The sequence below is a fragment of the Dama dama genome, chromosome 18, assembly GCF_033118175.1.
Source record: "Dama dama isolate Ldn47 chromosome 18, ASM3311817v1, whole genome shotgun sequence".
Taxonomy (NCBI): Eukaryota; Metazoa; Chordata; class Mammalia; order Artiodactyla; family Cervidae; genus Dama; species Dama dama.
Genome location: NC_083698.1, coordinates 62,985,324 through 63,001,349, shown reverse-complemented (window position 1 = coordinate 63,001,349; position 16,026 = coordinate 62,985,324). Strand labels below are relative to the sequence as shown.

Here is a 16,026-nt window from a genome sequence, read left to right as displayed (position 1 = left end):
AAGCGCGCGCTGCCCCTCCCTCTCCTCCTGCGTCCTCCCCTCCCGCGCCACCCGGTTTTCCTCCTTCTCAGTTAATAACAGCTGGGCGGCTGGGGGAGGAGGGAAGGTGGCCCCAGCGGAGTCTGGGCGGGCACCTCCCACTCACCCGTGAGCCGCCGTGGGAGCAGGAGGATGGCGGCGGTAGCGGCGGCCGCCCGGGAGGAGGCGGTGCCGAGGGCCCGGGCGCAGAGCGCAGCGGCGGCGGCAGAGAGCGGCAGCGGCCCGTCGCGGCGCACCAGAACCGAAAGCAGCGGCAGCCGCGCAGCCACCTGAGCCGCCCCTCCCGCCGGAGCCAGCGATCGGCGCCCGCGGGAGCCGGGACCTCCTTCCTCACCGTCTCTCCTCGTCTCCCGAGTCCCCAGACAGGCCGTCGATCTCGCTCGTCACCCTTAGAAGAGCGCGGCGGGCGCCGGGCGGCGGCCCTGGACGTGCGGGCTTCTTTCTGCGCCGGCCTCCGCGCCTCGGCCCTGCCCTCTCGCTCCCGCGCTCGCTCCCGCCCTCCCGGCGCTCCGGGCGCTGTGCGCGGGCCCGGCCCGGGGCAGGGCGGACATGGGCGCCAAGCAGAGCGGCCCGGCCGCTGCTAACGGCCGCACCCGCGCGTACTCGGGCTCGGATTTACCTTCCAGCAGCAGCAGCGGCGGAGGGGCCAACGGGACCGCGGGCGGCGGGGCGCGAGCCGCAGCTGCTGGGCGGTTTCCGGCTCAGGTGCCCAGCGCGCACCAGCCCAGCGCCTCCGGCGGCGCCGCGGCGGCCTCGGCGGCCCCGCGCAGCCGCTCCCTTGGCGGGGCCGTGGGGACCGTGGCGTCGGGGGCCCGAGCGGCTCAGTCCACCTTCAGCATCCCCAACAGCAGCAGCGGCCCGTACGGCTCGCAGGACTCCGTTCACAGCAGCCCGGAGGACGGCGGCAGCAGCGGCGGCAGGGACCGGCCGGCGAGCGGGGGTCCCGGAGGGCCGCGCCTGGTGATCGGCTCCCTACCAGCTCACCTCTCGCCGCACATGTTTGGAGGTACGGCCCCTTCCCTCTCTGGCTCCCGCGGGCGGCACGTGGGCCGCGGCTGCGCTTATTTTTACCCTTCTCCTTTTCTCCTTCAGCCTGAGCGCCGGGGGTTCGCCGCGCGGCCGGGCCGGGTCACCCCTCTTGGGGGTGGGAGGGAAAGACAGAGGGAGAGAGCGCTTCTTAACCCCTGCAGCGCCGCTACCGCGGGACCCCAGTGTTTGGTTTTTGAACCCCGCGTGCACCCTCACCTCTTCGTGGCTCTCTCCTACAGAAAGCCCTTGTTTGCTCCCGGAGGTGAAGGGAGCAAATGTTGTTTTAAAAACAAACGCAATAACCCTGGTGTTTGTGGTTTTTAGTAGCAGGAAGTCAGGACCCGTTGCTAAATGTGGTTGTATCTGGTGACTCCGGTGGTGAGCAGTTCTTAAAGGCCAAAAGTCAGAGTCTCAAATGAACAGATGAGTGTTTGAAAAAGGAGAGAGCTGTCGCTTTTGGAGTAACTTAATGTAGAACTGTAATTCTCAAGTCTTGTGTCGGTAGTCCCACCTACTGTGTACGCTTTAATTGGGTGAATGTGTTAATGAAAAGTATATTTTTAACCTTAGGAAACTGCTGCTTTAGATAATGATTAATGTGAGTCCTGCTTAATTTGGACAGAGCATTAAAAAACTGAGATCTGTTTCTTAAGGAAAGAAACCAATAATCATTACAACTCTGCCTACAAGATGCAGTAAAAGCCCAGGTGTTTTTGAAAAGCTGTGCTCGCTAGGATTCAAGAAAGACCCTGTGAAAAATGGAAATTTTAGTAGCAAAACGGCATGTCTTTTTGAATTGATAGAAACGGGGGAGGGGTACCCCTGATGTGAGGAAAGCAAATTCGACCTCTTCAGTTGTGTTTTATGGTTTCTACTTTCCTTCGGAACAGTTAATGGTAAATGAATTAAGACACTCCCTTCCCAGTTCATGAAGAGTAGAAGTTAAATCTGGTTAGAGATGCAGACAATAGAAGATAAATATTTCCATATCATTTCTTTCTTTACACATCATGATATTACCTACAATTACAGTTGAGCACAGGTGAGTAGTGAAAACACCATCTTCTCTATTTCTGTGCTTCCTTTACTCATGTTTATAAATGTGAGAAATTTGAGCAGGCAGTTGGTAAAGTGAAATGTTCAATAATGTAATTGCTCTGATTTTCTGTACTGTCAATATTCACATTAGCACAAATTAAAAATTGGGGTGACATGTTTAGTTTCCCCCATCTTTTTAATACCGCTTTGCATATTCAAAATAGAAAACAACTGTTTAATCACCTTTACTTTAGTTACTTGTTATAAAATGATTTTTTTCTTTGTAACTAAAAATACTGATTTTTCTTAAGATTGGCCCTTAAAAAAAAATTTCTTTTTGAGAAAAAGAACTAGTGCTGACTGTACTGTGATTTGTGATTCATAACTAACACAGCTGAAGGTCCTGTAGTACCAAATCGAAGAATAACAAAAGACAGTTTCTTAAGAATGGGAGATTAGTGGCAAGAATAAAGGCTAAGCTGGTCCTAAAAAAATATGTTTATCTTAAGATTAAAATTTGCATGTAGTTATGTATAACAGCTTGCTAAAGAAAGGGAATAGGAAAAGGTTCATCAGATTAGTAACTTCTTTGGTATACTGATGGCTTAACTTTTTTTAAAGGACTGTTTTTTTTCTTTTAACAAAGTTTATCTGTATGGGTTTAAAATATTTCATCTGGGAGTGGGGGCAAATAGTTGACACCTGTGCTATCAAGTCTTAATGAAATAGCAGGTGAAGAAGATCTAGTTGCTGAAAGTTGGAGAAGTAAAGCATTTATCTGTTTTCTTCTCTGAATTCTTAGATTTGTACACGTTAGCCGTTTTTAGTATTTTAGGGGTTAGCATGATTGGGGCCTAGTGGAGGCACAGTGACAATGAGAACTGTGGGTTTCCTAACCAAGTCTCTGTAGAGAATGGAGCCCCAATGTCTTAAAAGTATCTGTTGTGTGCAGTTAGTTAACTAGTCTCTTGTGCATTTGGAATGTTTCTAGTTATGTATCATTCTTAGGAAATTTGAGAAAACAGTCACTGGGATAATTTTGTGTTTGTTAGTTCAGATGAGGAACCATAGTTGAGAAAACTTGGAAGAGAATCAGAGAAATTACCTGTTCTTTCTAAATGATAGGAACAGATCGAAGTGCCAGTACCTTAAATCCCACTTAAGACTTGGAGATGGAATACACTTGAGAGTGAAAAAGCATCTTTCTAGTGGCATTTGCTTTAATGAGATTTTTTTTTATCTGTATTTCAGTAGTTGGGCTCATTAGGGAAACTTAATAGAACCCTGTTTGTCATCATCCTGAGATTTAGGAAACCAGATGATAAATCTTATTTTGCTTTTTAATTTTTTAAACTCTTTATTGAGTTTGTTACATATTGCTTCTGTTTTACATTTTTAATTTTTGGCCCCAAGGCACATGAGATCTTAACTCCCTGACTAGGAATCGAACCTGCACCGTCCACATTGGAAGGCAGAGTCGTAACCTCTGGACTGCCAGGGAAGTCCCTGAATGTTATTTTAAAAACTGGACTTCATTATTACTCCATGTTGACTTAATTTTTTAGTAATTTATTCAGTTAGAAATTGTGCAGATGTTTGGGCCAATAAAAAGGAACTCCCATCTGAAAGTTGAGGAAAGGATTATTTCTAAATTAGTGGAAAGTTATTTCTGTAATTTTATAGAACTTTAGTTGATGTTTGTATTGTTACTGTTTCCTAATAGGAAAACATGGTACTAATCAGATACAAAATTATCTTTCCCTTATGGAAAAGGAAAATCTAAACAATATCACTTTAAAAAAATTTAGAAGTCTGGCAAGTTGAATTGTTAACTAGTTCCAGCGTAATGAATTACCAAATTAAATGAGGTTTTCTGTGTTGGTTTTATGTTTTGCTCTCTTTGGGACATGTATTTTGGCTATATTCACTCTTATTTAATTCTCTCTAGAGAAATAGAAGAGAGGTACTTAATTTATGTTCAGTTTACAGAAGTTTCCTAGAATTCTTAGAACTGAGTTGTATATCAGAGTATGATTATAAAACATACAGGAATTTTTAGATCAAGTAGGTTTCTTTTTTTATTCTTTTCAGAGTGCTGAGTTTAACAAAAGTTTTACAGTGAATAAAAGCCTTTTTTAATTTAATCACCTTTGTTTTAAAACAGGTCTTTAAGGGAATAGTCTAATATTGAAAACTTGATGGTATCTTAGGATTTTCTTGGCTTTAGTGTATGTCTACACTTTTTTCACTATCAAGTTGCTACTGTTTGCAACATCAATTATGATGGATGGTAAAATAGTGTTTAATGATCCAGCAAGGATATCGAAGGTAAATTAGACTATAAAATTATGCCAGTCAATGGAGATCATTTCTAGAGAAGTCATGTGGGGTCCTCATGTATCTCTGAATCTGGAAGTGAGACGGAGAGATGAATTAATCTAGACAGTTTATTGATGGTACTGGGTTGCTTTTGGTTACCTCCTAATTGATTGGCTTAAGTTAGGGTGTGTGATTGTAATTCAGGTGCCTCCTGTTACTTACGAACAATTGCTTCCTTTTATTGAAGAAGTTTGTCATTGCTTAAAACTAAATATGTTAAAATTTGTAGTTCTAGGCCAATTTCTCAATCTTCAGGACGGATGTGGGTTTTAAGGTGTTAAGATTATCTGCATTAATTAGCTGTGTTGAATTATGCTCAGTCACTCTTACTAGTATTTAGTGCTGGAATATTTGAATTGGGGATATTGTGATTAATCTGCTTTCTATTCCTGAATGTTCTGTTATTCAGTTGAAAACTTAACCGTGTGGTAGAAGAGAAATGTTTGCTTCAGAAAAATGACTAATTAATCACCATCCTGTCACCCGTCTCCTCCCCCATCCACCCCCCAAAATCAAGAACTCTTGTGGTTAATTTTTCTCATTTGTAATCTCACATAATCCTAAAACACTCTAGATACTTTGTTGTGCTAAAGTATGGGCTCCGTCGTGGAAGTTTCTGCTTTGGGAATATTTTGCGTTTTCTCGCCTGCAGGGTGAGCGGGTGCCAAAGGGAGGATTGGTTTGTGGGCAATGGGGCACCGTCTGATGAGAGAGCAGCTGCCTGACCTCAGTACTTTTGATGCTTTGCTGACTGCAAAGCCAGTACAAGCTCCCTCGTTTTACTAACAGGTAGTGTCTCCAGCAAGTCCCCCAGACCTCTCCAATTGGATTACTTTGCCTGGTAACCACTTATTTATTTTCTGGTTACCAATACCACTGATTAATTCTCAGTTTTTATAAGAATTGTGTTAAGGTTATACTTAGTATGTATTCTGGGTACCTGCACAATTGGGTATATTAGCAAATAGGTTAAAAAAGAAGTATAGGAATTGCTATATGTGGCAAAATACTTCCTAATTAATTTTACATATATGTACATACTTGACTGGTGGTGTTAATGAATTAAATTGTTCTGCACTTATTGAAGTGTTTAGAAATTGGAACAAACATGCCCTTTGTATGAACAGAGTTCAGAAATAGCGTAGGTTATGATTGTATTCAGTTGCAGGTAGTTTTCTATGCTGCTTATTAAATACTACAGTTCATTTCCTCATGGTTATTAAGCTGTTGGCAGCTTCTTCAAAGCCAGCAAAGGAGAGACTCCCAAGATGGGCCGGTGCTACACTCTTATGTAAGTATGTACACGTAATCACACTCAGCCCATGGCCCTTGCTGCGTTCCATTGGTTATAAACAAGTCACAGGTCCTGCTTATACTCAGGGGGGAGGGAATGACGGAAAGGTGTTAAGTATCAGGAGGCAGGAATCACGTGTGCCCACACTGATTATAGATTTAGGTTAACCAGCTAAACATGCAACTGTTCTAACCATATTTTTGAATTTTCTGTTTACTTGGAAGAAGTTACAATAGTGTAGATGCTAAGTATTGCTTTAATTAGTGTGAATCGATCCCTTTCTAGGGGCTGGCCATTGTAGTTGTCAGGTATACAAACATGGGGCTTGTTTCTTGCTTGGTGCTCAGTTGAATTTGAGATGATTATATACTTGACTTCTCTAAGATAGAACTGATAGAGTTGGAAACTGGGGTGTGTGGTGATGTCGTTAACCAATATTAAAAATAAAGAAGAAAATAATAAGCTTTAGGAAATGATAATGAGTCCCTTTAGGCTTGTTAAATTTTGAGGATTTCTATCTAGAAGCATTTTTTAAGCATTTGGAAATGTGTCTCCAGTTTAGGACATTACAAAAAAAATTGAGAAATTGCCAATTTGCATTTTGTAAATGGAGCTGAACAGTGGTTAAGATTACTGAGGGATGGATACAAATTGAGGCGCAAGCATAGACTCCTGGGGAGCAAGAATTTTAAGAGAGAGGCAGAGCAGGAGGCCAGTGATTACAATTAAAGCACAAGGAAAAGAAGTTGTTTAAAATGTTTTTATTATTAAAATGTGTTCATTAGAGAAAGCTATAATGTGGAAAATACAGAAAGGCATATACAAGAAATTGCAAATCACTTCTAATATCACCATGGGAAATAAACAGAATAAAATGTTGATGTCTATTTTTCCCATATATATGTTTTAGATAGAAAATCTGGAGGTCATTCTTGTATATCCTTTTGATTTTTAAATCTTTTGGATGTTCTAATATAAGATTTTAAGGCTACAGATTTTCTCCCAAGAATTGCTTTAGCTGAATGCCACAGTTTTTGAAGTGTTTTGTTAACATTCAGTTAAAAATATTATCTAATTTCCCTTGTGATTTCTTTTTTGATGCATTGGTTACATATTCTTTGATTAAATGCTCTTTCTGCTTAATCAGTTTCTTCTATCATGTTAAAATTTTTTATAGCATTATTTTTAATGACTGCCCAGTATTCCAGAGCTCATTCAATAAATATTTGATGAAGACCTACTTTTCCTTGCACTGTCCTAAGGATGTAGAAGTGGAGAAATCTCCGCACTGTCATAGGCCTTATATTAAACTTGGAGGAGACAGTAAACAAACAAGTAAAATATCAATATACAGTGTTTCAGAGGGTTTTGAATGCGATGCAGAAAAATGGGAGTGGAAGGGTAGAGATCAAGGGGTATAGACTTGTTTTTATTTTAAATAGGGTTTTAGGGATAACTTCTCTGATAAGGTTACATTCAAGCAGAAACTAAAGAAACAAGCCATGAAGAATCTCTAGGGGAATAGCAAACTCAGGGAGAAGGAACAGTAACTAGAAAGGTGCTTAGGTATGATTGTAATGAACGAAGTACCGGGTGTGTTCTGGGAACAGTTATGACACTAGTGTAGTTGGTGTGCAAGGGGTTGTAGATAAGGGCTAGGATGGGGGGCATGAACCGCCTTATAACCATTGATGTGGTTTTTAGAGTTTTGTTTTAGAGAGAGATGGGGAGGCATTGCAGATATTTTTTGAGGAGGAGAGTGATATAACCTGACTTAGGCTTTTAAAAGATTGCTCTGGGCACATGTGGGAGTAGGCCCTAGAGAGCAAGAGTCAAGCAAAGGTGCAAAACCCTTGGCAAGAGATAAGTGACCAGGACAGAGTCACGGCACTGAAGTTGGTGAAGAGTTGCTAGACTCTGGATATCTAGCTTTTTGAAAGTGGAGTCAACTAGATAAGATGTAGAGGATTTATATTCAACCAACCCTTGAATGTCATGGGGCTTTGGGGTGCGGGTGCTCTGGGCAGTCCAGTTTAACTTGTAGCCCTTCTCTGAAATAGCCGTTCCTCTGTATCCATGGTTAGGAATGGAGGACTCAACCAAACTGCAGATGGTGTGCTGTCATTGTTCAGTTGCTAAGTGATGTCCGGCTCTTTTCCACCCAGTAGACTGCAGCATGCTGGGTTCCTCTGTCCTTCTCTAACTCTTGGAGTTTGCTAGAATTCATGGTGTACTGGAGTATTTACTATTGAAAAAAGTCCAAGTATTTGACCTCCATAGTTCTAATTTGTATTGTTCAAGGGTCAACTGTAGTTTGTTTGCAGTTTGGTTCTTTAAAATTATTAGGAAGAGTCCTAACAATAACTCACAGACTCAAAGGACCAAGTTCAGGAACCAGCATCTGTGGAGCTGAAATTGAGAAATTCTGTATGTGCATGCATAGTTTAGTTCAGTTGTGTCTGACTCTTGTGACCCTATGGACTGCAGCATGCCAGGCCTCCCTGTCCATCACCAACTCCCGGAGTTTACGCAAACTCATGTCAATTGAATTGGTGATGCCATCCAACCATCTCATCCTCTATCGTCCCCTTCTCCCGCCTTCAGTCTTCCCCAGCATCAGAGTCTTTTCAAATGAATCAGCTCTTCACATCAGGTGACCAAAGTATTGGAGTTTCAGCTTCAGCACCAGTCCTTCCAATGAATATTAAGGACTGATTTCCTTTAGGATGGACTGGTTGAATCTCCTTGCAGTCCAAGGTACTCTGAACGGTCTTCCTCCACCAACACCAACACCACGGGAGGAGTCGTCTTCTCCAACACCACAGTTCAAAAGCATCAGTTCTTCAGTGCCCAGCTCTCTTTATAGTCCAACTCTCACATGCATACATGACTACTGGAAAAACCATAGCTTTGACTAGACAGACTTTTGTTGGCAAAGTAATGTCTCTGCTTTTTAATATGCTGTCTAGGTTGGTCATAACTTTTCTTCCAAAGAGCCAAGCGTCTTTTAATTTCATGACTGCAGTCACCATCTGCAGTGATTTTGGAGCCCCCCAAAATAAAGTTTGTCACTGTTTCCATTGTTTCCCCATCTATTTGCCATGAAGTGATGGGACCAGAAGCCATGATGTTAGTTTTCTGGATGTTGAGTTTTAAGACAACTTTTTCACTCTCCTCTTTCACTTTCATCAAGAGGCTCTTTAGTTCTTCTTCACTTTCTGCCAGAAGGGTGGTGTCATCTGCATATCTGAGGTTATTGGTATTTCTCCTGACAGTCTTAATTCCAGCTTGTGCTTCATCCAGCCCAGCTTTTCTCATTATGTACTCTGCATGCACACCCACACCCTCGTTTTCATTTTGCTTGTTACCTAGTTTTATCCTTTTATATTGTGTATAGGCTTTATTTAAGGTGATGGCATGTTGGCTTATGGTTACTTCCATCTACATGTCATCTTAGTGGCCTGAAGGGAATGTTTTCCTCCAGCTGTAGCAAGAGGACTCTGATTTAAGTTGTGTGCCTATCCATACATCAGTCACCAAAGTGAAGGAGATGGAATGCACTCTCAGAATGAGACGGCTGTGTTCTGTTATCACGGGGAGGAGTTCGGGTTTTCGAGTCAGGCTGTCTGGGTTGAGTCCATCCACACTGTGTGACCTTAAGCAAGTTATGTAACCACTCCATACCTTAGTTTTTTCACCTCTAAAATCAGGATAAGAATAAATCTTGTTTTGTGGTATTGTGAGGTTTAATCCGTATATCTTTATATTTTTAACATTTGAACTACTATCAAAAATTAAAACATTCAAGACTCATATCCCTCTTCTCATTCCCACCCTCTTCAGAAAGACCATGTCCTTTACTTTTCTCAACTTCTCAGATTTTGCAAAAAAAAAAAAAAAATCCAGATATTTAGTTTTTATATATGTGTTTTCTGTTCCCATGAATCTCCCTTGAATATCTGGATTAAGCTTTACAGCACATGTACTGTGTTAATCAGAAGGTAAACTTTGTAAATTCAGTGTTTTCAAGTACATTTTGTGTTTGAGAACACAGCTAATGATCACTAAAATTATTGTGTATTTAAATCGTATATAAAAACTTACTGCTGCAGAGAGATGTTATATTTTTACTTGTGTAAAGTAAATATATGTAAACTGAATTGTTGAGCCAAAGAAAATAGGTATAATGTGGACTATACAAATGTGGCAATCATAAAATTGTCTTACAAATAAAATTATCCTGTACTTAATAGTTGTTTTTTCATAAGTGTTTGAAATGCTGCAAACATTGTTGATCAGTTTGAGTATATTTTGTGGGTGGTTGGAGATGGTTGAGGGAGATGGTTGGTGAGAAGTTAAAGCAGGTCACTTCTTTTAAATATATGCTACTTTTCCAGGGAAGTATCCAAAAAACTTAGCGTTTTTTGTGCTGTATGATTTACTGCGTCTCAGGCAACCTGGATGACATGGCATTTGATAAAGGAGCATGCTGCTTTGCTGGTGTTTTGGCGTGCTCTGGTCTGAGACCTCTGAGGTCTTGATTTGGAATTTTTCAGATTTCCTGTCTATTATAACACACCTTCAGAAGCAGTGCATCTTCGAAAGCAGTGCATCTGGTCACCTTTAAATCTCAGTTAATTCCCACGTTTCACTCTTTCCACCATCTTCCCATGTAAAGAATTGTTCAGAGGAATGTCATTAGAAAAGTTTCCTAAGAGAAAACTTAAATGAGGAATACTTAATATTATAGACCACTTTTAGTGTCTCTTTAAATATAGAACTAATACTGTTTTATGTGATAATTTGTGGATTAGAAAAGTGACTTCACAAGCACTGACTCATTTGCATTTCATAAATATAGAGAAATTTCTTTGGTTATTTGAAGATGAACATCAGAAGTTAGATGACTTACAATTCTGCATTTGCTGTATTTTTACTTATTCCCAGGTGGTACAGTGGTAAAGAATCCGCCTGCCAATGCAGGAGCCACAAGAGACATGGGTTCAATTCCTGGGTCAGGAAGATCCCCTGGAGTAGGAAATGGCAACCCACTCCAGAATTTATGCTTGAAAAATCTCTTGGACAGAAGAGTCTGGTGGGCTACAGTCCATGGGGTTTCAAAGAGTCCGAGACGACAAGTAACTGGACATGCATTTCATATGTTGCAGTGCACAGATCCTAATTTACATTTTAAAGAGTTTTGACAAATAGATTTGACAATACATGTGTAACCAACACACTGTCAAAAGTAGGAAACACTCTCTTTATCCCCAAAAGTTCTGTTACACTCCTTCCAAGTCATTCCCACGGTACTTCTTAGAGATGATTAATATTACCTATTTCTATTATCATAGATTATTGTGTCGTCTATTATACCATCTATTATCATAGATTAAATAGTTGGATGGTATCACCACTCAATGAACATAAATTTGAGTAAACTCCAGGAAATAATGAAGGACAGGGAAGCCTGGCATGCTGTAGTTCATGGGATTGCAAAGAGTCAGACATGACTTCACAACTGAACCACAGCGGTATCATACATTAGGTTTGTCTCTTCTTGAATTTAATGGAGTCATAATTATAGGTAGTTGAGGGTTTGGGGTAGTTGTAAAGTTAAAAATAGGAGACACTGGGGAAAAAAAAAAATAGGAGACATTGGAAAGGTTAATAAAATTTTTTTTGCCACTCCCATTTTTTCTGTCCCTTTCATGCCACTCCCTCCCTGTGGTAACACTGTCTTCTAATGTATGGACACTTAGCCTGAGAATACCCACAGTGTTTAACCAGTGATAGATTTATAGTAGGATACTTGAGTGTGTGAATACCTCAAATAAAGGAGAAATTTAATTTTAAAATTGATGCTTAAATTTATCCTTAAACTTTATTGACTCTTTAATCTTAAATTATCTGATTGGAAAAGGTTTTGAATGATACTAAATGTTTTAGATGGTATTCAGTATGTCAAAGTGGGATATAGTGGTTAATTGTTTCTTCAAGTTGTCAGTTATTAGGAAGAGGACAGCATTCAGGAAGCTTTATTTTTAGGATCAGTGCTTCTGAACATGGGAGAAATGTAACTTGTCCAAGGAATGTAGAGAAGTGATTGAACAATGTTTCGAGAGAACAGCATCGAAACATGTATATTATCTATAGTGAAACAGATCACCGGCCCAGGTTGGATGCATGAGACAAGTGCTCGGGCTGGTGCACTGGGAAGACCCAGAGGGATTGGGTAGAGAGGGAGGTGGGAGGGGGGATCGGGATGGGGAATACATGTAAATCCATGGCTGATTCATGTCAATGTATGACAAAAACCACTACAATACTGTAAAGTAATTAGCCTCCAACTAATAAAAATAAATGAAAAAAAAAAAAAAAAGAAGTGATTGAACAAAGATGAAAGAGTTGGTTATTTCCTATGTTTTTGGTTTAGTCTAAATCTTTTAAAAATTAAGTAGACAGTAGCTAGGCATCCAATTTTCTTTCTTCTTATGTTTTCTATTTTGGTATATAAATCAGGAAGTATAAATGAGTCAAAGATCCTAAGTTTTGTGTACAATGTAACTGTAATCCAAAGTAACAGCTAGTTAGTAGAAATTCCAGTCTTATGCAAGAAGAACCAGAAAAGGGAGTTCTTAAGGCTGTTGTGACAGTGAGACAGACTGTACTGAATCTTGAACATGGATTCTGTATTCACCAAGAATGAGAACAGGAGAAGAATCTACTCATTTTTTATATGATGCATGTATCAAGCTACATGGACTGAGAAAGGGTGACTAGGAAGACAGAACCTCAGCCTGGAGATTCCTTTAGTATATATGGAGAAGAGTATTCTTAAAGGGCCTAACTAAAGTTCTTAAAAGCAATCTGGGACTTGGTTAGCTGCATTCACTTTTGATATATTAGATATTTTTGAAAGGGTCATTGGTTATGGTGAGAACAACTTCTACCTTGAGGTCAATAAAGCTTGTTTTAAGACCTTCATCTTTCATTTTCTTGGGCTTCAGTTTCTAGGATAGACTAAAGAATAATGAAGCTTAAGAAAACAGCTATGTCCGTGCCTTGGATTTGAATATACTAATGCAGACAATTCCCATTTTTTACAAATTCCAAAAGGGTAATTAAATTTGCTGTATAAGAACAAATGATTAGGACAGCAACCTAGAGGCCTATCCTCTTGCAGGTTAGTGCGCTAAAGAGAGTCATAATGATACTTGTAGAAAGGCGCGTGCTGTTGCTTGTTCAGAGAAGGAGGTGGTTTCACTTTTTTCAGAGAGGGTGGTAAACTAGCTCTGTCAGCATTATTCCTTGGTGTTCTGAAAGCAGTCTTCCTCTTTCGGAGTCAAGAGCTCTAGAGGAATTTGAGAAATCTGACAAGCTTATGCCACAGAAAATTGAGGTCCCTTGGGGACCAAATTGTCTGTCGTTCCATTGACATTATTCTTGCTTTTGCTATATATCCACATACTTAATGTCTTAAGGCTTCTTAAAGAAAGTAGCTTTATAATGTGGCAAGCACTAGAAAAAGTATTTCTTATATTATGAAAGTGTGACAGTGAACTTTTATAAGCCAATGGACAGGACTTAAAGATGTCTTTTGTGTTTAGCTGGCTTTAAAATTGAGTGTGGAAGAAACCTAAACTCTTCTGTTTATTATCATGCACAGTCTGTGTATCTGATCCTTATTCACTCAGTCAAAAAATACTCAATGCCAGCTGCAGTAAGCTAGGTAGGCTTTCTAGTACTGGGAATGCAAAGGTGAAAACCACTTTTTCCCTCAGGAAGAATAGTCTAGTGGACAGACTGTTTTGGAAACTACAAAATTAAGTATAAAGTGTTAAGGGTTTTGTTTTGGTAATTTTGTTACCAAATTTGTGTATGTATGTGCCTATAAGGAAAAAAGACCAGAAGGTAATATCCATACACTAAAAATTGGTTATCTGGCTAGTAGGAATTTCTTACATGTTGTCATATATTTCTTACGGTAAAACGTGTATACCTTTTATAAACAGAAAAGAACTGGTAGCAGTAGCATTATCATTGCTATTCTGACTGTTATTACTCCTGTCTACCGTTACTTATTCTTTCAGAGCTCAGGTTCATACTTAAGTTTATCTGACTTGGGGTGTGTGCCCTTAGCCCTCAGGCCCCACGGAGCAAAATCTGCTTTGGGACAGGATCCTTGAGAGTTTAATCATATTAAAACACTGGTCCCATAAGATTCTCCTAGAAGAGAGAGTTCTGCAGCCAAGGAAGTTTTATAAAGAAATTTGGTTTACTCCTTTTAATTCAGTATCTCCTAAATTAATTTCACAGTAATTTGACTTCTGTTTCATTAATCCTTCATTGATGTTCTGTGGCTCTCAAACTTTAGTGGGCATCACCCCCACTCCCAAAGCGTTTGACTCAGTGAGTTTGGAATGGGGCCTGAGAGTGTTTATTTCTGACAAGTTTTCAGGTTGCTGATGCTGGTTTGAGAATCACACCTGGTACTCTCTCTGCTAGGTGATTTGCAGTCCCATTTTTGCATTGAGATGTAAACTTGACAACTCTCAGGTTATGATGCTAGTGTTTAACTGCTGAAAGAAGGTATCTAAAAATAGGAAATGATTGTGGTATGGAAAGATCTGTCAAAGGGGTTTCATTAACTAAATTAACCAGGGGGCATATATTTCCCTTCTGCCATCAGTGTTTCTCTGTTAATTTGTGAGCTTGAGTTTAGGTGTCTGTAGATGGAAGTGATTAAGCCTACCTCAGAAAGTTTTAATAAGGATTAAATGATGTAATATTTGCAAAAATGCCCAGAGCTCTCCACTTAGCGCTCACATTGTAAATGCTCACCACCTTGTTAAAGTACATTTTATGGGCCAATTGCATTACATTTACTTGTGAGCTTATTAGAAATGCAGAATCTTGGGCCCCATCCCAAACTTACAGAAACAGAAAAGAAAGTGAAAGTTGCTCAGTCGTGTCAGACTCTTTACTACCCCATGGACTGTACAGTCCATGGAATTCTCTAGGCCACAATACTGGAGTGGGAGCCATTCCCTTCAAATAGAAACTGCATTTTAAAAGGCCCAGGTGATTTGTATGTACATTACTACACAAGAAGCACCGCTAGTAGCATACACCTTGAAAACAGCTTCTCTAATGTAGCATGTGACTTGTTCTCCACTTTATAAACTGACCATCCAGGGCTGTTTCTGTATGGATGTCACCAGGTGGGCTATTATTTATTCTAGACCTTAGAGATACTTTGTCCAAAATGATAGTACCTACTTTAGTGTTTACTGGCCATGAAATAATATATCCTATTATAAATCTTGAGTGCTATTGTTAAAATCTTGAAATGGCACATAAAAATATTAGAAAATAAAAATTACCTGAAAATCCAGTAAGCTAAATTACTTGGAAAGTTGCTTGAAAACCTGCTAAGATAAATACCACTGACACTTTGGTACATCTCTTTATACATGTATGTAGGTTCACACCAATTTTTTTTTGCTTTCTTTTTCTTTTTTATCCCCCACACCTTTACCTGCCAGATAAACTGATTTCATGTTATTTTCTGAACCTCTGTGCTAGGCATGGATATAACATATACACATATATAGGAATTTTGTGGTTTTATAAAAGTGGATTGTATTATGAATACTTTTCTGCATCTTGTTTTTTTTTTCACTTCAAACACTTTGAGAATTCCTCAAGTAGTATACTTCAGATTCTTTTTAATGACTACAAGATATTTCACAGTCGCCATGTTGGATAAATTATTGAGCTTTTTTTTAACTACTACAAACAAATGAAAATCATTGTGCATATGTTCTTTGTATATTGATAAATTACCTAGGAGATATTACCTAGGTAATATTTACCCTAGGATAAATTACCATATGGAGATTGCTGGATCAAAGGGTAATTTTTAGAAGTCATTTTATTGTGTAATATATTTTGCATGCAGAAAAATATGTAAAATTGTATGCATCTTTCAAGACTAATAAAGGGAGTCCTTTTGTACCACCACCCATGCCAAGAAATGAACGGTTCAGTGTTTATTAGAATCTCCCTCTGTGGTCTTCTGTTGTATTATACTTGCTTCTGAGAAAAATATTTTTCTTATCTTTCTTTATGGCTTCATCGCTAAGTTACGCATCTCTAAAACATAAGCATCCTCAAATAATAGACTTTGTCATGAATACCATGTAAAGGGAATCATTCTAAATAGATGACTTTATTTACAGTTC

At 39.8% G+C, this 16,026-nt stretch overlaps 1 protein-coding gene across 1 annotated transcript in view; it reads left to right on the top strand.

Moving 5' to 3' along the window:
- The first annotated feature begins 527 nt into the window (after nucleotides 1-527).
- ZNRF2 (zinc and ring finger 2) overlaps nucleotides 528-16,026 on the top strand; it is an 86,357-nt gene continuing 70,858 nt past the window's right edge. The window contains exon 1 of the mRNA XM_061165438.1: nucleotides 528-1,045. Within this exon, the coding sequence (XP_061021421.1) occupies nucleotides 589-1,045 (457 nt within the window). The 5' untranslated portion in view covers nucleotides 528-588. The remainder of the gene's footprint in view (nucleotides 1,046-16,026) is intronic.